The 24,576-nt window shown below is 37.7% G+C and overlaps 1 protein-coding gene across 3 annotated transcripts; it reads left to right on the top strand.

Moving 5' to 3' along the window:
• The first annotated feature begins 518 nt into the window (after window positions 1-518).
• Window positions 519-24,576, top strand: LOC141548047 (caspase-3-like). 3 transcript variants are annotated; one of them, XM_074276819.1, is made up of 7 exons: window positions 519-673; window positions 15,261-15,331; window positions 17,076-17,197; window positions 19,335-19,463; window positions 19,735-19,910; window positions 22,166-22,313; window positions 23,543-24,576. In XM_074276819.1, the coding sequence occupies exons 1-7, from the start codon at window positions 623-625 to the stop codon at window positions 23,770-23,772; spliced, it is 927 nt and encodes a 308-aa protein (XP_074132920.1). In that variant the 5' UTR covers window positions 519-622; the 3' UTR covers window positions 23,773-24,576. The 3 variants fall into 3 exon arrangements, with proteins under 3 accessions (XP_074132920.1, XP_074132921.1, XP_074132922.1); XM_074276820.1 differs by lacking the exon at window positions 519-673 and adding an exon at window positions 2,311-2,568; XM_074276821.1 differs by lacking the exons at window positions 519-673; window positions 15,261-15,331 and adding an exon at window positions 2,312-2,568.

Raw genomic sequence — 24,576 nt, 5'->3', positions numbered from 1 at the left:
TAGAACTAAATATATAAGTTTTATACAGTGAAAGTGGAATGATTAATGACTTTACTAATCATCTTGATTTGCTTAAGTTCCCCTATTATCCAGAAGCCAGATGGACCTTGAATCAGAATCAGCCAATCAGAAGTCTCTTAAATTTGACAAATCAGAAATCCTTTGCAGTTTGCTTACTTAATCTGAAACTCCCTCTGTTGTGTGAGCAGTTACTGAACCAACTTTCAGACTACCTCTTGTTGTCCTCTATTGAACCAACGAGCCCATGGGAACCTTCTGCTCCCCTTTCCCAGAAGAAGAAATGTAATCTCTAAAACTAACCCAACCCACTGGCTAACTTGATTAGAATTCCAAGAAAAAGCCCAGCCCAAAGGACCAAAGATCAAACCCAATTAAACACTGATTACTCATCCCCATCCCGATTTGTGGTTTTTGTTTTTATAATCCCAGCTACCTAAACCCACCCCAGCTCAATACTAAATGTAGCTCCCCAGCATGTCTGCCAACTTGAGGAGGAATAAAAGCAGGGATACAACCTCTTTGTCTTAAGACTAAACTCTGGAAAAAGTTCTACAAGAAGCCCTTCCCCGTTCTTAATCTTAGTGCCCTCCCTCTGAAATTGATGTGGACTTTGGATTTATTCTCTTCCCATATCTGGAAGAAGTCCATTCAGGTACAATTCTTTATCAGCCTTTATAATGTATTCCTCCATACTCTGGGATGTTAACCTTTGAGATATTAACATATCTGTAGACAGGTATTGGCCCCGGCAGTCAGATGTACTCCGTCCCTTCTCCTTGATCCCTTTCTCCGAGCTAGCTTCCTTGGAACTTCTCCTCCTCCCCTGAGGTTATATTGTCCCAATAAATTTGCCCATGATCTACTGCAGGGGTTCTCAAACTGCTGCTTGAGGGCCAGATGCGGCCTGCTGAGGACGTTTATGCGGCCGGAAGGGTTATGGCAAATGGGCTGAGGGGCAGAGACGGAGTGTGAGGTTTTGTTTTTACCATAGTCTGGCCCTCCCACAGTCTGAGGGACAGTGAACTAGTCACCTACTTTAAAAAGTTTGAGGACCACTGCTCTACACCATCTTTGCTGAACTCCCTTTGGGTTTGCCTGCCCCAGAGTTCTGCCTCTTGGGGTCTTTCCTCTCGGCCTCCACCAAGCCTCTTGGTGTTTTTCTCCTTGTTATAGGAAACTAACTCTTAGGATGCTACACTCCTTTATAGCTTGCCAATCAATGGCATACTCACACCTCATGGCATATTATTTTAATGGATTCTTCCAAACTCCTTTCCTTTATAATCCTATTGCTCTCCCAAATCTATTTCATATTTACCACTCCTTGTACCTATTTTCCCTCTTCATTTTATCTGCAACCTCTTCTAAATAAATGTCCCTTTTGGCAAAGAAAAGGGCCATTGTGAATTTGTCACATGTTTGTTTAGAATTAGGAATTGCTACCTAGACCACCCCAATTTTTATTTTATATGTAGTTCTCCATTTGTATACAAACAAGGTAAGTGCGTAATAATTTTTTTTTAAATTAAATTCTGCCCTTATTGGAAAACCAAACTGCTTTAAATGCCACCTTGCAGCTCAGAAATCTTCACTGGACGGGGCGGGGAGTGAGGCTGTCACCGAGCTGAGAGGGGCTGGGCAGCCCAATAGGGCTTCCACCCCAGCCTAGACTTGTCAGGCGCTAAAAAACGCTTGCGGAGCAGACTGGCCAGGGAAAGACATCTTACCCTGGGGGTAACGGACTCACTAAGAGCCCAACACACAGGTCTGGAAGTGATTCTCAAGCTGTTTTATTCCGCCCCTCCAGAAACTGAGGCTCGGAGAAATATACAGGGTCCGTTGGTCCGCGCCGGGCGGCGGCCCTGAAGCCTCGCAGGCTTCCCCCCCGCGGCGCCGCTCGTACCCCCTCCCTCTTCCAGCCGCGGACCCCACCAGCTCCCCATCCCTTTGCGGGCCAACCAGCCTTTGGCAGCAGCTCGCCCTCACTTCACACAGAGAAATGGGAGGAGGTGGAGCTGTTGCAGTGAAGGACCAGCCGCCTCCTCGGCTGTCAGCGCAGACCGTTCTAAATTCCGACGGCTCCAACCTAAAAAAGTCCAACTACGGCGCCCAGGATGGAGATTAGCTCTCTCTCTCTACAGAGGCGTGGCGGGAGGGAGCAGAGGTGTGGCTTAGCTCGGTGGCGCAAAGGGGCGGGGCTTAAACTGTTTCCCCGGGAATTTGTCACTCGCGGTTGAGGGGGTGGAATTTAAGCCCGTCTGGGTAGGGATGTGTGAAGAGAGGACTAGGAGTAGGCGGGGCCTCTGTTGGAATTTAAGATTGGGGGTGGGGTCTCCCCTTCTTGAGAAAAGCAGGTAAAGTAGGGCCGAGTGTAGCTCCTCCCTCAAAGAGGAAGGGTGTTCCCTAACACCTGCCTGGATAGGAAAACTGGGGCGGGACTTAGTCTCACTCTTCGGGGATTAGCCTTCTCCTAGACTAGATATTACTCTTATTCCTTGTACTTACTGTGGTGGAGCGGAGGCGAATCTCGATTTGGCTACTTCTGCGGTAAGTGCCGCAATTACCAACCTGGAACCTCAGAGCAGGAGCCCCTGAAATCGTAGATTTTGGGTTCAAGTTTTGTCTGTGACTGGACCTCTGTTTTCTAAAGGGAACTCAACTTGAACTTGGGGTTAAGTGCACTACATAGAATTCCCAATCCCTCTGTTTTTGTCCGCCCGCATTTTTGATTTCCTTCACAGGCATTGTTTCAAAGTCTGATTTTTTTTATACAACAAAATAACTGTTTGGACATGTACACATATATTGTATTTAATTTATACTTTAACATATGTAACAGTATTGGTCAACCTGCCATCTGGGGGAAGGGGGAAGGAGGAGAAAAGTTGGAACAAAAGGTTTAGCAATTGTCAATGCTGGAAAATTACCTGTGCATAAATTTTTTGTAAAAATTAAATTAATTAGTTAAAAAAGAAAAAAAAAACTTGGGGTTAAGTGACTTACCCAGAGTCACACAACCAGGAAGTGTTAAGTGTCTGAGGCCACATTTGAATTCAAGTCCTCCAGACTTCAGGGCTGGTGCTCTATCCACTGCGCCTCTTAGCTGCCCCAGCATAATATTTTTCTAAATGATATGGAATGATTAGTTGCTTATTAGATTAATCCTGGATGAAAGATGCCAGGTAAATATAATATTCATAGCTAAGAATATCAATATTAATATCAATGTCAACACAATATTACTTAACCTTATTTTAATGGGAGTTATATGTTGATATTAATAATATCAATATGGTACAGTAGAAAACTGCTGGATTTTAAGTTATAAGATTATGGTTCAAAACCTATTTCTCCTTACTACATCTGTGAGACCTCGGGCTTTAACTTCCTGGGCGGTCTTTTCCTTAACCATAAAATGAAAAGTTTAGAATCCATGTCCCTTCCAGTTCTAGATGCATGATCCCATGACTTAATGACTGATATTATCACCATTTTGTAGAGATTGCTATTGAGGCTTAAAGGTACTTAGTGATTTAGCCCAGGGTCTAGATATTAGTAAATTTTGTAATGCAGGTATTTGATTTTTTTTCTCCTGAACCCAAGTTCAGAGCTCACTATGCTGCTTTTCCCTAGAGTTATAATAAATAACTTTTTTTTTCTAAAGCTCTGTATTTTTCTTGATGTGATCCATGATAAAAATAGCATGAAAAATATAGCTGACAATGGCACCTTCTCCAGGATAAGAACCGAGTAATATACAAACTGAGTTGATAATCATCCATATCTCACAATGTGTTGAAAAGAATTTTTAAGTGCTATCTGATTAGCATGAGGGAAAAGATGGTAATTTTCTTTAGTCCCTCTGACCATTCAAAAGAATGAAATTCAGACACCTAGAGATTTCTGAGACCCTTTCTGTAGGTCTCATAGTAGAAAGATGTGATCCCACAATGTTACTTTGGAATATTGATTGAAATAACACTGATTCTGAAAGATCCTAGACCCAGTCCATTTAAATCCATGACATTAATTTTGCCTTTCTGAGTCCCTTGGTGGTTCTGAATGTATGAGATTAACATCCAAAACAAATGTGAAAATATGTGTTCCCACCTACCTACTTATGATATACCTTGTAAACCATAAGATACTATGTAAATGCTAGCTATTATCATGCCATGTGCTATATTCCTGAAAACTTTCCCTGATTTCATTGTTCTCCAGTTGATGATGATCTTCCTCTCCCACATTCTCAAATTCTTTGTTATATTCATACTAGTGTGTGCAGATTTGATTTAAACTTTGTAGTTTACTCACTGTCTGTCTTGGTACTGTGAGGGATAGAAAATCCTATCCAAAAATGACTTCTCAGAGACCTCTCGAAGTAAAAAGCAGAAAAGTTGTTTATTTAACAAATTCTCATGAGAATGAGCAATTCCACCATAAGGAGGGAAAGAAAGAAAGCTCACGGTAGAAAGGCTAAAGAACTAAGGGAAGATATACAGTTTTTATAGGAATAATTGCAAAAAGATTACATCATGAGTTTGGGGAACATTAAGAGATAGATGCCCCCCCCCTTCCCCACCAGTTAATTGAATGTCATCATATATCTCAAAAACTAAACAATTAGTAGCCTAAACATTGAACATACCTATGCAGGTCACAGAGACCTAGAGAAGATAGAATATAGAAAAGGAATTTAACATTGCTGTAAGTTATTCACCATATCCTTACTTCATACTTGCTCCACACAGTACTTTGCTCTGATTTGAATTTCTTCCTGAGGATTATATTCTCTTTATTGTTAATTCCACATGACATTACTGCAATAAATGGCCATAGAGGGTATAAAAGGTGTAATAAAAGTGATCTTCAATTATAAATGTTAGTGCTCATGTACAGGAAGCATTGTATACTTGTATATCATTTTTAGATTTTACATTCTTCAATTAGTTATGCCTAACTATTGTCTTTCTACCCAGGTAACTTATACCTTCGGAATCCAATTCTTACCAAGCAATAAGAAATTTGGTTTTACACACATATATTGTATCTAGGATATAGTGTAAACACATGTAAAATGTATGGGATTGCCTGTCATCTAGGGGAAGGAGTAGAGGGAGGGAGGGAGGGAGGGGAAAATTTGGAAAAGTGAATGCAAGGGATAATGTTGTAAAAAAAAAAATTACCCATGCATATGTACTGTCCAAAAAAATTATAATTATAAAATTAATAAAAAAAAGAAAAAAAATTAGTTATGCCTAGTCAACTTTATCTGATGAGTTTCTTCAAAACTGCTTTTGCTTATACTAATTTCTAAAAATTACTATCAATCATTATAACTTCAAAGGAAGATATAGTACTAATTGAAATATCTTTACTAGCTGATCACTCAGAGCAGACACAGAAATGTTAAATCATTTAATCATTTGCCTTATTTCTCTTTATTATTTCTTCTGATAAATGATATAAACTTTTTGAAAAATAACAAGTGTAAAGGGCTAGAACTGAGCAATGCACTTGGATGGTGAAGCACGTGAGACTAATTGCCAATTGGACGGTTCCCTATTAACTTGTTTAAGGTTGACCCTCCCCAGCTGTTCTGTGCTGACTTGATTGGTGAGACAAAGAGGGGGAAGTGACGTGTGTGGGAGGAGCAAGAGAAACTTGGGTGGTGGAACTCACGCTCACTTGCACTCGTGACCGGGCATGGGAGGCGAAGGTAAAGATCTAGAATAAAGACGTTTAGTGATCCTGACTCTTGCTGATTTCTGGAAAGACAGAGTTCCAGCATTTGGCGTCCAACGTGTGGCTGGCACCCTACTTCCACCGAAGTCCTCCTGTGACCAGGAGATTAGGTGAGTATTCTAATAGAAATAAGGAACTTACCTTGTTAAGGACTAAATCAGCAATCTCTAGTAACTGAGATGGGGCAGATGTTAGGTAAATCCTGGGCCTCAGCTGACCCTGCTCCAACCCCAGCCCCTGCCTCATCTAGCAATGCTATAGAGGATATAATTAAGATAATTGATGAGAAAAGTTTACTTGTTCCCATCCCACAAATGAATAATCTCATACACTCATTGATTCGCACGTCCCCTTGGTTCTTAAATGAAGAAAAACTACGTATAGATAAATGGAAGCTAGTGGGACTTGAAATGAAAGAATTTTACTCAAAAAATGGGAATTGTCAAATTTTCCCAGAGGTATTTTACCTATACAACTTGATTCTATTAGACTTAAGCTATCAAGAAGAGTTTAGAAGAAGGAAGAGTTCTAAAAAGGCTCAGAGAAGGAAGCGTGAGGAACAAAAGATAGAAGATAGGCAAACTCAGGACATTGCCAGAGGGCAAGGGGATTTGAATGAGGAATCTGAGGGTGTAGACTCTGATTGTCCTGAAGAAATTTCAACCCCACCTAGAGAGCAGATTATTGATCAGCCCACATCCACTCCACCTTCAGGGACGGAGGGAGGAGGAGTAGTGGGAGGGGCGGTGACCTCATCAGCGCCCCCCCCTCCTCCCACACAGAGCCCCCCCTCCCAACAACTGCCCACTCCTGTAACTAGATTAGAAAGAGGGCTTATTGAAGCAATTGAAAATGGAAAAGAAGTAGATAATGATTTCAAACTTCAAATTTTTCCCGTGATTCAACAGCGTAATTCTGCAGGTCAAGAGAGTAGAAGATATGCTCCTTTTAATATGGATGTCCTTAAAAACCTGAAAAAATCTTGCACTGTCTTTGGGGCTACATCAGATTATGTTAAAATGTTAATACACAATTTGGCTTATGAAACCTTAACCCCTAGTGACTGGAAAGTCATTGCAAAAGTGTGCTTAGAACCTGGACAAAATTTGTTGTGGCTTTCTGAATTTACTGAGCTCTGTAGAATTCAAGCCCAACAAAATAGTCAAAATGCAGCTAATACTTCCATCACCTATGACCTACTAATGGGTATAGGTTCTTATGCAGACGCTTTGGTACAGATTAATTACTCCATAACAGCATTTGAGCAAATTGCTGCTGCTGCTATCAAAGCATGGGCTTCTCTCCCTAGTAAAAACTACAAGGGTGAGACCTACACAAAAATTGTACAGGGACCAAATGAACCTTTTGCTGATTTTGTGGCACGTTTGCAGACAGCTGTCATACAGGCAAATGGTGAAAATGAAGTAACAGACACTTTGGTGAGGCAACTTGCTAGAGACAATGCCAATGAGGTTTGTAGAAGGATTATACTAGGACTACGTAAGGATGCTCCTTTAGAGGAGATCATAAGACGCTGTGCCGCAATGGGCACAAATACCTTTTATAGCCAGGCTATGATGCAGACTTCCCAAGATCCCAACATGGGGAGACAGGATCCCTTTTGGCAAGGGGTTTCCCGAGAGACTCGTCAATGCTTTCAATGCGGTAAAGTAGGCCATTTGAAAGCTCAATGTTGGCACAGAGACAGAGTGAGAAGACAGGCTGGGAGAACAAGACCCAAAACCCCATGTCCAAAATGCAACAGAGGACTCCATTGGGCCTCAGAGTGTAGACTGATTCAGGGAAACGGGATGAGGGGCCCAGCTCCAGGGCCCCAAGCAAAAAACACTTGGGGCATGATGGCAGCCGATGCCACACCCAGAGAGTGCCTCCAAGTCCAATACCCAGACATGATCAATCAGCCAGGAAGCCATCTGAGGGGAGAAAGGGATTACACAATCAGTCAGCCAGGAAGCAACATGATGGGAGAAAGGGACTACAATTAGGGAGGATAGAGTTGTATGCAGCTGGGACAATTGAGATACCCCCTGGAGAGGTGAAATCTGTTCCTCTCCAACCTATGGATCCCTTGCCTCCAGGCACAGTAGGCTTGACCATTTCACCTCCTGAGAGTACTTACAAGACAGTGTTCATTCATACACTGATGTGGGAAACTGGGGAATGTGTAGATAATATCCCAGTCACTAACACAGGGAGACAATGTGTGACTTATCAACCAGGGGAAGTAGTAGCATCGGGTTTATTGATACAGACTCCTAATAAGCAACCTGGTGACAGTCACCCATGTTCGGACTCCAAGCAGAAAAACCCAGGAATATACTGGACAGCAGCTGTGACAGCTGACCGACCTATGCTCACCATCTATATAAATGGCATAGCATTAGAAGGACTGGTGGACACAGGTGCAGATCGCACAGTCATTAGAGGTGCCAACTGGCCCAGTCACTGGCCAAAGACTAAGGCAGACACCTACATGTCTGGGGTAGGAGGATCAATAGCAGCTGAAGTTAGTGCTACCCCTTTAAGATGGGTATTTGAAGGTGAAACAGGAGTTTTTACTCCTTTTATAGTTGAAAAAATCCCCATCAATCTGTGGGGAAGAGACATTTTACAACAATTAGGGTTAAAAATGAGTACTTCGGTTTTTTAGGCAGGGCTGCTGTTGAAGGCCTGCCAACACTTTCACCTGTTCCTATCCAGTGGAAAACTGATACACCAGTGTGGATAGAACAGTGGCCCTTAGATAACAATAAAATTCAGGCCTTACTAGATATAGTACAGGAACAACTTGATCAAGGACACTTACAACCTTCTCTAAGTCCTTGGAATTCCCCAGTATTTGTTGTAAAAAAGAAATCTGGAAAATGGAGGATGTTGACTGATTTAAGAAAGGTAAATGAACAGATGGAAACTATGGGAACTCTTCAACCTGGACTTCCATCTCCTACTCAGTTGCCTAGAGAATGGCCTCTGTGGGTTATAGACATAAAGGATTGTTTCTATTCTATCCCTCTAGATAAGGAGGATATGAAAAGATTTGCCTTTTCAGTGCCCAGCGTTAACTTAGCTGAGCCTTATAAAAGATATGAATGGACAGTTTTGCCACAGGGAATGAAAAACAGCCCTACTATGTGTCAAATGTATGTTGCTGCTGCTCTTAGTCCAGTAAGAAAAGCATTTCCAAAAGTAATGTTATTACATTACATGGATGATATATTGGGATGTGCACCTGAGGAACAAATGTTAGAAGCATGTCTACAAAAAACCATAGAAACACTAAGGAATTATAAATTGCACATAGCTCCAGAAAAGATTCAAAGACATGCTCCTTTTCAATATTTAGGATATGAAGTATATCCTAAGGTGCTTACAGTACAAAAACTCTCCTTAAGAACAGAGAAGCTAAACACCTTAAATGACTTCCAGAAATTGATAGGAGATATCCAATGGATGCGTCCCGTGCTAGGCTTGACTACCTGTCAATTGCAACCATTATATGACATTTTAAGGGGAGACAGTGCTTTAAATTCACCACGCCAGCTTACAAAAGAAGCTCAAGAGGCTTTGAGACAAGTTGAACTGGCTTTATCCAATGTGGTTGAAAGAGTCACTCAAAAACCCTTGGAAATATCAGTTTTTGCTACACAAGAGGCCCCCACAGCAGTCCTTCATCAAGGAGACAGTGTGATAGAGTGGGTGAACCTCCCAGCACAACCAGAACAAAGCCTTATTCCTTACCCAGTGCTTGTGGCTAGAATTTTATTAAAGGCCATTAAACGAGCAGTACAATTATCTGGGACAAGACCTGATAAGATATATACCTTTTATACTAATGCACAAGTTAATGTGTGCTGCGAAACCATCCCAGAGTGGCAAATTTTATTAGCCATGGCTCCAAATTTTGCACACGGGTCTCCATTAAAGATAACCAGACTGCTACATAATTGGCAATGGATTCTTGAAGAAAAGGTTTCTAAAGTTCCTCTTAAAGGACCAACTATCTTTACAGATGCATCCAAACATAATATTTGCGCTGTGTATTCTCGTGACTTAACTATAAAGAGAGTAATCAGAACTCCTTTTCAGTCCACTCAGCAGAATGAATTGTATGCAATCATTCTAGCTCTTGCTTATTATCCGGGAGACATAAATATAATATCTGATTCAGCCTATTCAGTAGGTGTGGTTCAAAGAATTGCCACAGCCCAAATAAAATTTGTAGCCTCCAATATATATCAGCTCTTTAAAGAGCTTCAAGAGCAAGTGAGAAAGCATCCAGGTAAGATTTATATTTTGCATGTCCATTCCCATAGTGGACTTCCAGGTCCTATTTTTGATGGTAATTCAAAGGCAGATAGCCTTCTAACCATGCTGGCCAGTACTCCTTTATTTCAAGAAGCACAAGAGTCTCATTCTAAATATCATCAGGCTGCCCGAGCTTTACGTTTGCAGTTTGGAATAACAAGAGAAGAAGCTAGGAGCATAGTAAAAGCCTGTACAGCTTGCCTTCCTTTCCATGCTCCTACACTCCCTCCAGGGAAGAACCCTCGTGGTTTGAGACCTAATGAAATTTGGCAAATGGATGTGACCCATTATAAATCTTTTGGTCGTCTATCTTTTATCCATGTCGTGGTAGACACCTTTTCAGGATTCACATTTGCAATACCAGCAGCAAAAGAGACAGCCCGAGTGGTCACTGAATTCCTTATACAAGCATTTGCAATTATGGGCGTGCCACAAGCAATAAAAACAGACAATGGACCTGCATATACATCTAAACATTTTACACACTTTTGTGCACAGTATAAGATTTTACACACCACGGGCATACCCTTTAATCCTCAAGGGCAGGCAATAGTAGAGAGAAGAAACAGAGATATTAAGACACTCCTCCAAAAACAAAAGAAAGGGGGAGCCACGGGTAACCCTAGAGAACTTCTAAATTTAGTTCTCTATACCATTAATTTTTTAATTTTTGACAAAGATGCACTGGCTCCAGCAGACAGGTTTTATAACTCACCGGAAGGGCAGTGTCCAGTGCGAGCAGCTCCACTGTCTTTAGATAATCGCCAAGTGATGTGGAGAGACCCAGAAAGTGGTGAATGGAAGGGACCAGATAGGTTAACTGCTTGGGGGAGAGGGTTTGCTTGTATCTCTACAGATGGAGAAGGAATCAGATGGGTGCCAACGAGCCGTATTCGCCTTGTCCATCGGAGAGAGACAGAGCAGACCCTTGAAACGAAGGAGAAGGCCCAAGAAACATCGGGTGGTTCTGTTGCTGACTGTGCCCACCACTGAAAGAACCTGGCAGTTATGGCGTTTGACCCATGGACATCAAAAACTGTTGGACTTGAAAATCCTCAGAAATCATTGGATTCTCTGAGACATCATAAGACTATTGTAGGACTTGAAAGTCTCAGGAATCATTGGATTCTCTGAGACATCATAAGACTATTGTAGGACTTGAAAGTCTCAGGAATCATTGGATTCTCTGAGACATCATAAGACTATTGTAGGACTGAAATCCTCAGGAATCATTGGATTCTCTGAGACATCATAAGACTATTGTAGGACTGAAAGTCCTCAGGAATCATTGGATTCTCTGAGACATAAGACTATTGTAGGACTGAAAAGTCCTCAGGAATCATTGGATTCTCTGAGGCATCATAAGACTGTTGCTGGACTTCAAAAACTTGTGGGGATCATTGGATTCCCTAACATATAAAAAGACTGATGTGGGATTTCAAAAACTTGTGGGGATCATTGGATTCCCTAACAGTGAAGCAATGGACAATAGATTGGTTTTGGACTATTTCTTGGTTGCTGAAGAAGGGGTATGTGTGTCTGGTGTCTACATACCCTCCTTCTAGGACTTCTGGAAATCTCTTACAATACCATGTTGATTTATATTGTTTGTTATGTCACTATTTGCATGTACAATTCCTGTTTGTTACACCACATCGAGTCTGCACTGATTGTGGGGAGAGTCACCACTAATAGCCTCTGCGTTATTGCTATGTGCTTGTGTAATAACTCCCATGCTGATGGGTTTGTGCATACTTGTCTCTAATAAGGCCCTTCAATCCAGAAACCCGCTAGCAAATCCCCACTTCTCTTTGGTGCTTCTCATCTCCCTTCCTGAGATGTCAGGGAGGGCGTGATTATCTCCTTTTTAGTGCTTTCATCTCCCCTCCTGAGAAGTCAGGGGGGGCGTGATCACGTCCTTTTTGGGGTTCTCATCTCCCTGAAAGGTCAGGGATGGCGCGACCTCCTGTGGTCTAAAACAAAAGAAAGCGGGAGATGTAAAGGGCTAGAACTGAGCAATGCACTTGGATGGTGAAGCACGTGAGACTAATTGCCAATTGGACGGTTCCCTATTAACTTGTTTAAGGTTGACCCTCCCCAGCTGTTCTGTGCTGACTTGATTGGTGAGACAAAGAGGGGGAAGTGACGTGTGTGGGAGGAGCAAGAGAAACTTGGGTGGTGGAACTCACGCTCACTTGCACTCGTGACCGGGCATGGGAGGCGAAGGTAAAGATCTAGAATAAAGACGTTTAGTGATCCTGACTCTTGCTGATTTCTGGAAAGACAGAGTTCCAGCAACAAGGGTTTCTTTTTTTTAAAACTTAATTATAGTTTTTATTTACCAGATATATGCATGTGTAATTTTACAGCATTGACAATTGCCAAACCTTTTGTTCCAATTTTTCCTCTCCTTTCCCCCCTCCCCCCAGATGGCAGGTTGACCAATACATGTTAAATATGTTAACGTATAAATTAAGTACAATATATGTATTCTTGTCCAAACATTTGTTTTGCTGTACAAAAAGAATTGGACTTTGAGATAGTATGCAATTAGCCTGTGAAGGAAATAAAAAATACAAGTGGACAAAAATAGAGGAATTGGGAATTCTATGTAATGGTTCATAGTCATCTCCCAGAGTTCTTTTGCTGGGTGTAGCTGGTTCAGTTCATTACTGCTCTAATGAAACTGATTTGGTTCATCTTATTGTTGAAAATGACCACATCCATCAGAATTGAGCATCATATAGTATTGTTGTTGAAGTATACTATGATCTCCTGGTCCTAGTCATTTCACTCAGCATCAGTTGATGTAAGTCTCTCCAGGCCTTTCTGAAATCATCCTGCTGGTCATTTCTTATAGAACAATAATATTCCCATAATATTCATATACCACAATTTATTCAGCCATTCTCCAATTGATAGGTATCCACTTAGTTTCCAATTTCTGGCCACTACAAAGAGAGCTATAGCAAGTGTTTCTAATAGATTTACCCTCAAGCCTTTCATGATGAGATCAATATTCCTAAATAAATGCATATTCAATTCAGCAGATAAGGAAGTTCTCTTTCCCTTTGGTGATATATAGATGAGGTAATGCTTAGTTTATTAATTAACCCTGATCTTCTATGTAGAGTGCTGATTATTCTGTGGAAAAATGCTGGTAAGATCAGGTAAAAGATATTTGTAATACTTTTCATTGAAAGTCTCTAACTATGGATAGGGTATAGATCCAGTATTTTACCACTGACTTTTATCAATACATCAAAAACAAACAAAAAAAAGGAGTGGCATTTGAAGAGAAATACTTAGAGCTGCTTGTTCCTTAATCAGATAAGGGGTTTAATTTGAGGGTTTTTGGGGATGAGTTGGGATTTAATTGATATAAGATATCTTCTGTTGAGGAAAACCCCTCTTCTGAGGCAGGTTAGCACTTTCTCTCTTAATTGTCTGGGGTTAATGAGAAATTAAGGGTCCCTAAAAAGTCCAGGATTCCACTGCCAGACCAAGGGATGTTAATATTGCTTAAAACACAGGGTACTTGTGGAAATGCTTTTTTAGGTTTATACCTTATAGTTTCCTTTTTTTTGAGGGATAGTAAAGTGAACTTTATAACAGGCTTTTCTTTTTGATTTCTATATTATTACAGCGTATATTTTTTTAAAAAAGGGAATTTCTACCTAGGATATACTATAAAATATTTAATATGTATGGGAATGCCTGCCATCTCGGGGAGGGGGTGGAGGGAAAGAAGGGAAAAATTTGGAACAGAAGGGAGTACAACGGATAATGTTGTAAAAAAAAAAAAATACCTATGAATATGTACTGTCAAAGAAAATGTTATAATTATAAAAATTAATTAAAAATTTTTTTTTTAATGGAATTTCTGTAAGATAACTCTGACAACTTTTTTTGTTTCTGGGAAGATATTCTTCAATTCCCTTTCCCACACTGTTGACTCCCTTTCCCACACAAGCAGTTGTATTTGAAACAAAAACAAACTATAATTTTGTATTACCTTTATGCTAGATAGAGTGTTGACTCCCTAAGGGGTAGAATCTTGGGGGAGGGCAGTAAAATAAAGAACATAAAAATAGAAGACCAATTACTTGAAGAATTAATACATTTAAAAAATCAATTGTTTTATTGATAAATGGTCAAGGGATATGAACAGACAATTCTCAGATGATGAAATTGAAACTATTTCCACTCATATGAAAGAGTGTTCCAAATCACTACTGATCAGAGAAATGCAAATTAAGACAACTCTGAGATACCACTACACACTTGTCAGCTTGGCTAAGATGACAGGAACAAATAATGATGAATGTTGGAGGGGATGTGGGAAAACTGGGACACTGATACATTGTTGATGGAGTTGTGAAAGAATCCAGCCATTTGGAACTATGCCCAAAAAGTTATCAAACTGTGCATACCCTTTGACCCAGCATTGCTGTTATTGGGATTATATCCCAAAGAAATACTAAAGAGTGGAAAGGGACCTGTATGTGCCAAAATGTTTGTGGCAGCTCTTTTTGTTGTAGCTAGAAACTGGAAGTTGAATGGAAGTCCATCAGTTGGAGAATGGTTGGGTAAATTGTGGTATATGAAGCTTATGGAATATTATTGCTCTGTAAGAAATGACCAGCAGGAGGAATACAGAGAGGCCTGGAGAGACTTAAATCAACTGATGCTGAGTGAAATGAGCAGAGCCAGAAGATCACTATACACTTCAACAACAATACTGTATGAGGATGTATTCTGATGGAAGTGGAAATCTTCAACATGAAGAAGAGCCAACTCACTTCCAGTTGATCAATGATGGACAGAAATAACTACACCCAGAGAAGGAACACTGGGAAGTGAATGTAAATTGTTAGCACTACTGTCTATCTACCCAGGTTACTTATACCTTCGGAAGCTAATAATTAATGTGCAACAAGAAAATGGTATTTACACACATATATTGTATCTAGGTTATATTGTAACACATGTAAAATGTATGGGATTACCTGTCATGGGGGGAGGGAGTGGAGGGAAGGAGGGGATAATTTGGAAAAATGAATTAAAAAAAAAAAAAGATACCAGCTGCCAGAGTAAAAAAAAAAAAAAATCAATTGTTTTTATGAATACTTTTGATTAACTTTTCTGTTTTCTTTTGTGTATTTTAGTTAGTTGATAGAAGTACCATGGAAAATACTGAAATTACAGTAGATTCAAAATCCACTCAAAATTCAGGAGTGTAAGTATACCATAAAAATTCTGGATCCTCTTGAAAAATTTAGTAACTAGTATTAAGCATAATAAAACTAGTTTTAAAATGTCCACAAGCAATGCTTATGTGATCTATTAAATTGACAGGGAATATCACTGTTTATCTTCATTTGGGTAGTCTCTGACCTTGATGTTCTTTCTGGTTATCTTTTCACTTCACTTTTTTGATAGCTTTTGATAGCTTCACTTCACTATGAAAGTGATTCTTAAGTTGACTAATCCAGTCTCAGCTTCTTCCCACAGTGTTCTATTCTTGTGTTTTTCCAACTGTTTGCTGGTTACCTCAAGCTCAAATTGCACAAAATTAAATTCTTCTTCTAGTCTGAAAAAATATGCACTTACTAGCTCTAACAATCTCTATGTAAATAACTTACTTTTCTGGGCCTCAGTTTGTTTCTCTGTAAAAGAAGGGAGTTGCACTCGTTGAATTAAGCAATCACGTCCAGCTACAAAACTATGGTTAGTTTTAAAGTAGCATGGTACTTTCTTACTTACTAATATGAAATCACCAAACAAAATTGTACAGAGAAGGAAGAGAAAAGGACCCATGACACAGTCTTGGGGGATTCCCTGTTTGTTAGTAAATGCAACTTGGATGAAGATTCGGCCAAAGATACTGAAGGGATATCAAATCTAGGAGAGAGAACTAACAATAGAACTAACAATGTTGAAGGAAGTAGAGCAATGAAAAAGGATGAAGATTTTTAAAAGGTCATTAGATGTAGCAATTAAAAGATCATTAGTAGGTTAGAGCTAAATTCAGTTGAAGCTAGATTTCAGAAAGTTAAGAAAAGGGAAGTGGAGGCTAATAATTAACATGGATGGACTGATCAAAGGAAGGATATTCTTTTTTTTTTTTTTTTTTTACTTAATAATTTTTATTATATATATATTTTTTATAATATTATCCCTTGTATTCATTTTTCCAAATTATCCCCCACTCCCTCTATTCCCTCCCCCCGATGACAGACAATCCCATACATTTTACATGTGTTACAATATAGTCTAGATACAATACATGTGTGTGAATATCATTTTCTTGTTGCACAATAAACATTAGAATCCGAAGGTACATGCAACCTGGGCAGACAGATATTAGTGCTAACAATTTACATTCACTTCCCAGTGTTTCTTCTCTGGGTGTAGCTAAAAAGGAAGGATATTCTTGAGGATGGGGCAGACATAGATGTTATTTGCAGGTACGGAAGCAGCCAATAAAGTTAAGGAAAAATTCGAAACTAGTGAAAGAGTCTTGATCTCACATGCAATTGAGATATGTTGAACACTGTATATTCCCACGTTACTGTACTTTTCTTCTTGGATCCATGATTTTTTTTTTTTTTAATTGAATTAATATATTTTTCCTTGCTTTGCTTGGGGGCCTGAAGGACTTTTTCAAAATCAAATGCATGAATTTTAATGTTGGTAATCTACTTGTGTAAAGCCCTCATTTTCTTTACTATATACTAGTTTCTGCTATGACTAACACAGTTTTCCATGTTAGTGACTTACTGTATTTGTGATCTTTCTTTTATAGTTAAGCATCAGTTCAATTAAGCTTAATAGTTTAAATAGAAGTTTTTCAATCTTATTTCTACATTTTGTTTGTTTTCTTTGGATCTTGTAATTGTTATCAAGACTTTACATAAAACCAGATAAAAAATGACTTTCAGACTCCTATTTACAAAATGTGTCCTTTCATTCCCAAGCAGAAAGATCTTCCATGGTAGCAAGTCTGTGGAATCTAGACTGTCATCAGACAGCTATAAAATGGATTATCCAGAAATGGGGTTATGTGTAATCATTAATAATAAAATTTTTCACGAAAACACTGGTATGTATCATAATGTTTTGTTATTTTCTCCACATTTCATAACAAACAGTGAATAATTAGCGAATATTTTCAAACATATGCAACAACTTGTGCATTTGGGAATGGACAATAACACTAATGCTAGTGGCTAAATAAAAAAACCTGATCATCTCTTTAAAAGTTTTATGGGAAGTAGATTCCTTATGATTTTTTTTGAAGCCTTTTCTTTGAAGGATCAAAGGGTCATAGATAGAGAGTTGAAAGACATTTAATTGAACTCTCTCCCTTGCAGAAACTGAATGAATTTCATACACTAAAACACAGTTAAGAAATAATTTAGAAGATGAATAGAGTTACAGATTCATCTGGATTTATCTTTTGGTGGTGGTCACCAAATAGTATCATTTCATTATTTAACTATGATTTACAAAATGGCTAAGACTATACACATAGCACTTTTTATTTTGAAGGCACCTTAGTGTCCATCCAATCCAGCTCCTTTGTTCTACAGAAGTGAAAAGTAGGACCCAGAGAGGTTAAGTGATTGGTTTGGTCAAGGTTTTACAGCTAGTGAATGGCAGAAATGAGTCTCAGTGTTCTGACTCCACCACCATCCTATTGCTTTCCTAGGGTCTTTGATTAAAATCATCATACTGCCATTACTAAAAAATAGTTAGTAATGAAAATATCAGCTGAAATGTATCTCACTAAATGATGTGAATTTAGAACAATAGCTAGTCTTTCTATGAAAGAATAGGAGCATTTTCTCTGTTCCTAGCTCTGTGCCAAGTGCTGAGTATACAAAAGAAATATATTAGTTGATCCTTAACAGAAAGCAGTTTATTATCTTGGGAAATAATAAGAGAACATTAAATATAGTTAGGAGTTAAAATGTGCACTGAAGGGAATAAAATATTGTAACTGCTAAGTAGCTATAGGGTTTTTCTAATGGGAAAATAATGAGAACTCAGCAAACATTCTTACACATACAGGTCCCTTTCCCTTCTTTAAAATCTCTTTGGGATATATGGGCAACAATTCTACAGCTTCATGATAAAATTGATGAGCACTAAAAATGTTTGTGGCAGCCCTTTTTGTAGTGGCTAGAAACTGGAAATTGAATGGATGCCCATCAGTTGGAGAATGGCTGGATAAAGTGTGGTATATGAATGTTATGGAATATTATTGTTTTGTAAGAAATGACCAGCAGGATGATTTCAGAAAGGCCTGGAGTGACTTACATGAACTGATGCTGAGTGAAATGAGTGGGACCAGGAGATCGTTGTATACTTCAACAACAATACTATATGAGGATCAATTCTGATGGAAGTGGCTATCTTCAACAATGAGAGGATCCAAATCAGTTCCAATTGATTAGTAATGAATAGAATCAGCTATACCCAGAGAAGGAACACTGGGAAATGAGTGTGGACCACAACATAGCATTTACACTCTTTCTGTTATTGTTTGGTTGCATTTTGTTTTTCTTCTCAGGTTATTTTTACCTTCTTTCTAAATCTGATTTTTCTTGTGTAGCAAGACAACTGCATAAATATATATATATATATATATATATATATATATATATATATATATATATATATATATATATATATATATATACATATATTGTATTTAACATATACTTTAACATGTAGGACAACCTGTCATCTAGGGGAAGGAATGGAGGGGAAGAGGGGAAAAGTTGGAACAGACATTTTTGCAAGGAGGGTCAGTGTTTAAAAAATTACCCATGCATATGTTTTGTCAATAAAAAGCTAAAGGTATAATTAAAAAAAATTAAAGCAACAACAAAAAAAAAACCAAAAAACTGAGCACTGGGAATGGAGTTAGGAAGACTTGAATTAAAATTCAGACTGAAACACTTACTATGTTTGTGACCTTGGGCAAATGACTTAACCTCTGTCTACTTTAGTTTCTTTAACTATGGTCATAATAACATCATCTACCTCCAAGGGTTAATAATGGATCTGATGAAATAATGTTTATAAAGTCCTTAGCATAGTGCCTGCCACATAGTAGGCATTTAATAAATTCTAATTATTATTATTATTATCATCATCATCTTTGCTTATTTGCTTTCATAGCAATAGTTTTATTTTGAAACTACAATTAAACATTTTCTTTGTTTTCTAAGGCATGCCATTTCGAGCTGGTACAGATGTAGATGCAGCACATCTCATAGATACTTTCAAGCACTTGAAATATGAAATCAGGAATAAAAATGATCTGACATGCAAAGAAATTATTGAATTAATGTACAATGGTAAGTAATAATTTATAGAATTAGTAATAAGTAGCAAGTAATAAATTATAGACTAACAAGTTAGATAGTTCTCATGATTAGACATTACCCAAGGCAATAAAAAGTGAGATTTTGAAAGGTTGTATATGAATACATTTTAACTTTGTGGAAATACTTGACGTATAAACTTCCTCAAACCATAACTAGCCAGAGGACTTTATAAGGTTTCAATCTAAGCTTCCATTATTTTACCTGAAATGATATTTTTGTTTTTGTCTTAACATATTCCAAGTTTCTAAAGAAGATCATAGCCAACGAAGCAGTTTTGTTTGTGTGATTCTAAGTCATGGTGAAGAAGGAATCATTTTTGGAAAGGATGGACCTGTTGAACTGAAAGCATTAACATCTTTCTTCAAAGGGGATAAATGTAACAGTCTAATAGGAAAACCAAAGCTTTTTATTGTTCAGGTAAAATATTTTTGGGGATTGATTATTCACTTTTTCAATTATCTAAAAGTCCTTTTTTTCTCATTGACAAGGACACTTTAATTTGGGAACTTTTCTATTCCTTATTTAAAATGTCCACTAAACCAAGAATGATAAAATAAAAATGAAATTCACTTGTTTATTGATTTCCATTTATCTCTGCCATCCCTGTCAATAATAAATCTAGAGAATCCTGAATTGTCTGATTTTTTAAAAGAGGTGAGGTATATTAAATACCAATATCATGTTTAGATATGTTGGTATAGAGAACATATTAAAGGCTGAGAATATTTGGTTGTATTTATTTCTAGGTACAATGTTTTTGGGGGGGGTTCTAAAAAGCTAGAGCACATTTAGAGTGCTATGGGGAAAGTATAGTTGTCTTCAAGTATTTAAAGGGATGTCATCTAAAAAAATTAGATTTGTTATGCTTAGCTTTTGAGGACAGAATCTGGGATGGTAGGTAGCATTTTCAGAAAGATGAATATTACCTCAGTTTAAAGAATATATACACATGTCCAAGGGTGTCCTGGGCTACCCTGGAAGAGATTAAGTGGAAACTGAATAATTGCTTAGAAGGAATTTAATAGACACAATTCCTGATCAGATGTAGGTTAGATTAGGTAATAATGAAGTCCCTTTTTTCTCTGAGATTGTGTGATTTCAAGCTAATAACCAAATTAATCACCTAAAAATAATTTACTTCTGATTTTTTTCAAAAGTTCTTCTAAATAATTCAGATAAATTGTTATTGACAAAGATTGGAATTTATGATTTTCTTTTATGTATAAAATAGGGAGGGAGCATCTGCCTTGGGAACTAGGAGCTCTGAGATCAAGTGCCTAACATGCACTGGCTTTTTGACCCTGGGCAAATCAATTTACTTCACAGAGCTCTGTCAAAGTCTAACATGCTAACCTACATTGGTAGAGAAAGTAGTTTTCTCATCTGGGAGTTCTCTATATCAATGAAATCAGAGGTCCAGAAATACAAAAATGTATCTTGAACATAGTATGAAGAGTTATTTTCCCATAACTATGTTTTGTATTTAATATGCTTCTAATAAAAAGACATAGGATTTACTTGTATATATCTTTCCCACTTTAAAATGAAAAAAGAGAATGTCAGATCAAGTCAGGAGCAGAGTTTTCTGAAACATTTGGCCATTGATTCTGGGAGTTGCTGATAGGAAAAAAATTACTAGAAAAATCAAAACCTAATGGTCTGTGTGTTACCAAGAATTTAGATTTTTTTTTAATTGAATTTTTTTTGTTATACATATACATCAAAAAAAAAAAAAAAACCAACCATTTCCTTATCATGTTGGGAGAGAAAATTCAAAACAAAAGGGAAAAACCACAAGAAAAAAGAAACAAGTAAAAGAAAAGAATAGTGAACATAGCATGTGTTGATTTATATTCATTCTCCTTTGTTTTCTCTGGATTTAGTGGCATCTTTCATCAAAAATTAATTGGGATTGCCTTGAATTGCCAGAACTGCTAAGAGGAACCAAGTTTGTCATAGTTGATTGTAAAGGTCCTGTTGTCTCTTCAATTATAATCCTTCTCTGGGAGGAGATCTCTTTTCTGTAAAATCTCTTCCTCTGTGCCATTTAATCTCAATCCCAGACTAGACTCACTCCAGGCTCAATGCTGCCTCTTTTATCCTCCCAAAGAATGGGCATGTGAGAACTCCGGGGATTGTGGGAAAATTACTTCAACCAATGAACTTGCTCCTTTTAAAGGTTGTGTAAACTCCTTTTCAGAACTCCTTTTAAAGATGTAATCTCCTTTAAATATGTAAACTCCTCCTCAGAAGTTTAAAGGTATAAACTCCCCTTAAAGGCCCAAACCAAAAGTGTGAACTAGAGAATTGTTTAGACAACCTGAGTTCTCACCTTGTAATCCTAACAGATGATCATCACACAGTCTAATCATATTTTTTGGGGGGGCAAGTTATAAATGAATAAGAATTTCTTTCCCTTGGATTCCTCAAAACTGAACTAATAACTGGGAAGGAAATAAATTCTTTTTGGTTTAGTAGGGAGGGGCCTTCTCCCACATGGTCATGCTCAGGGCCTTCCTGTTTTATTCTATATAAAGAGAGATAAAAACAGAAAATGAAGGCAATCATTTTAACCTACACTTTGAAGTCTATCAAGCATATACTAAGGAATTTCAAAATCTTAAGAAAAAATCACTCTTGTGTTAAGATATCATATTTTTTCTTTTAACTAGGCATGTAGAGGCACAGAGTTGGATAATGGTGTTGAGGCAGACAGTGGCCCTGATGACAATGACACTGATGTCAGTGATGACAGTGGCATAATATGCCAGAAAATACCTGTTGAGGCAGACTTCTTGTATGCATATTCTACAGCCCCAGGTAAGAAAGAGTTTTGCAAAATTGGTATTTATCAAAATATTGCATATTTTTAGTCATACTGAGTCTGTTTTTTGTTTGTTTGTTTGTTTTTTAGTATTAATGCTTAAAGGAAGAGTTATAACTCAGTTGATTAAAATTGATTAGAGAATAGTATTGCAAAGGCTGTGGTCAGTATTTTAATTCTAATGGGATCTAGTTAATTTTGTTGTTTCAAATAATCATAAGGTATGTGATTGATCCTTGACCTTAGCTCTTATCACATTCATCATTATGCTTTTAATGGTAAAATGAATATCCTAGTGTAGCACAACAACTTAATTCTTAAGGATTAGAAGCCCTGAATTAAAATTCTGGCTGTGCCATATAAGAGCTCAGTGACCATTGAAAAGACATTTAACCTCTTTCTGCTCTTGGCAAATTGGGGTGGGGGGGTCATATTTAGTATTATTATGGATCAAATATTCCTAATTTCTATCCCTTTGGTAAAGAAAGGGAAAAGTGTATAGTCCTCATTTTACAGATGAGGAAATTTAGGCACCCTGCTCATCGAGCTACCCTCTGAGGCAGGAAATGAGTCCAAGCTGGGTAGTTTGTTTTGCCCACTATTCTGCCTCTCAATGACAAAAAAGAAGATATGGAGACCTTGACATAAACAAAGAGCTGCTGGTCATTATCATTGTGTTAATATCAGCAGTGTGTCTGATATAGTAGATGGACTATTATTATATTGAGGGAACCAAATTGCCTAATAATCTGCTTCTTAGAATGGGAGAAGATAGGGTTATTTGGAATGGGAAAAAAAAGTATTGCTTTTGTTTTTGGCTTGATTACTTGATCTCCATTGGAAATGGAGTTCAGCAAATGGAAGTCTGAGTGAGTCAAATCACCAAGGTTATTAAGGACTTGCCATGTCTCAGATACTGTGCTTAAAAAAGAGGTGGAGTAGGAGGATCCACAGCTGGGAGGGGTGGCCTACAAAGGCAATCCTACTTGAATTATTTTTTTTTACCAAAATAGAAAGTGATACAGAGGAATGGAAAGAAGTACACAGTACTTTTTTTTTCCAATTCATTAATATCACTGTCCCAAGCCACAAAGAGGGTTTTTTCCTCCTATAGCCAGTGAAACCTACTGGAATCCATACTTGTTTTTTGTATATTTTCTCAGTAACTTCATATAAATATTTATGGAATCAGTTTCAATAATTCACTCTTTTTGTTGTTTTGTAGGTTACTTTTCTTGGAGAAATAAAATGTATGGTTCATGGTTTATCCAATCACTTTGTGAAGTGCTGAAACAGTATGCTCACAAGCTTGAAATCATGCAAATCCTTACCAGAGTCAATCGGAAGGTCGCCATAGAGTTTGAATCTCACTCTTTAGATCCTACCCTCCAAGCAAAGAAACAGGTGCCATGTATCATGTCCATGCTTACTAAGGAACTATATTTTTTCCCCTAAGAAAATCCATGCATTTTAATTTGTATTCCAAGCCAGTGAATGATAGATCTGAGGACTGCTTTTCCTTGGTAATTTTAATTGAATACCATGAGCCTAATTCAATATGACAGTGGGAGGGTTCTTTGTTAAAGAATATCTATGCATGTTAAATTTCTTTCAGAGACATAGATCAAATGAAATAATAGCAAAATTTCATTCCTCTCTAGAACCTTTAGTGGATTTACTAAATATAGACTCTAATATAGTCATAGATTTAGCTGAAAGGGATATCAAAGGTGAGAATATCTAGTCCAACTACCCTGTTTTACAAAGGAGGAAACTGATGCTCAGAGAGATTGTCTGATTTGTCTAAGATCACATAGATAAAGAGTTCTATCCCTAGGACCTCATGCTGTAGCCATTGTACTGCGTTTTCCCTTTTATAGATGAGAAAACTGAGGTAAAACAATTTGAATAAGTAGCCTGAGGACTTATAGATGGTTAAGGGCAGACCTGCAACTTCAATCCAAGTCTTGGATTTCTACTTAAAACTTAAAATCTAATGATTTCTACTTAAAATAGACATCACTTAAGTCATCAACAATCTTTCAATCCAGTGATTTTCATTTTACTGAGAGGAAGAAGCCCAAACTTACAAGAGATATTAGTTTTTCTTTTACTAGAATATAAATTATGCTTCTAAATTACATAATTTAAATTCATTATATAACTGTAACAGTACTTGATTATGCTTGTGTGATTACTTTTATAATAAAAATGTTTGGAAGTTTTTCACTTCTAAAAATAAATTTGTATCAAAATTCA

Source organism: Sminthopsis crassicaudata, chromosome 6 (assembly GCF_048593235.1).
Source record: "Sminthopsis crassicaudata isolate SCR6 chromosome 6, ASM4859323v1, whole genome shotgun sequence".
Classification (NCBI taxonomy): Eukaryota; Metazoa; Chordata; class Mammalia; order Dasyuromorphia; family Dasyuridae; genus Sminthopsis; species Sminthopsis crassicaudata.
This window is presented reverse-complemented; position numbering and strand designations above follow the sequence as displayed.

Coding starts and splice junctions, on each gene's coding strand:
- LOC141548047 (XM_074276819.1), top strand. CDS start 623: ATGTGGACTTTGGATTTATTCTCTTCCCATATCTGGAAGAAGTCCATT. Junction 17,198..19,334: donor AATTTTTCACGAAAACACTG/GTATGTATCATA, acceptor TTGTTTTCTAAG/GCATGCCATTTCGAGCTGGT. Junction 19,911..22,165: donor CAAAGCTTTTTATTGTTCAG/GTAAAATATTTT, acceptor TCTTTTAACTAG/GCATGTAGAGGCACAGAGTT.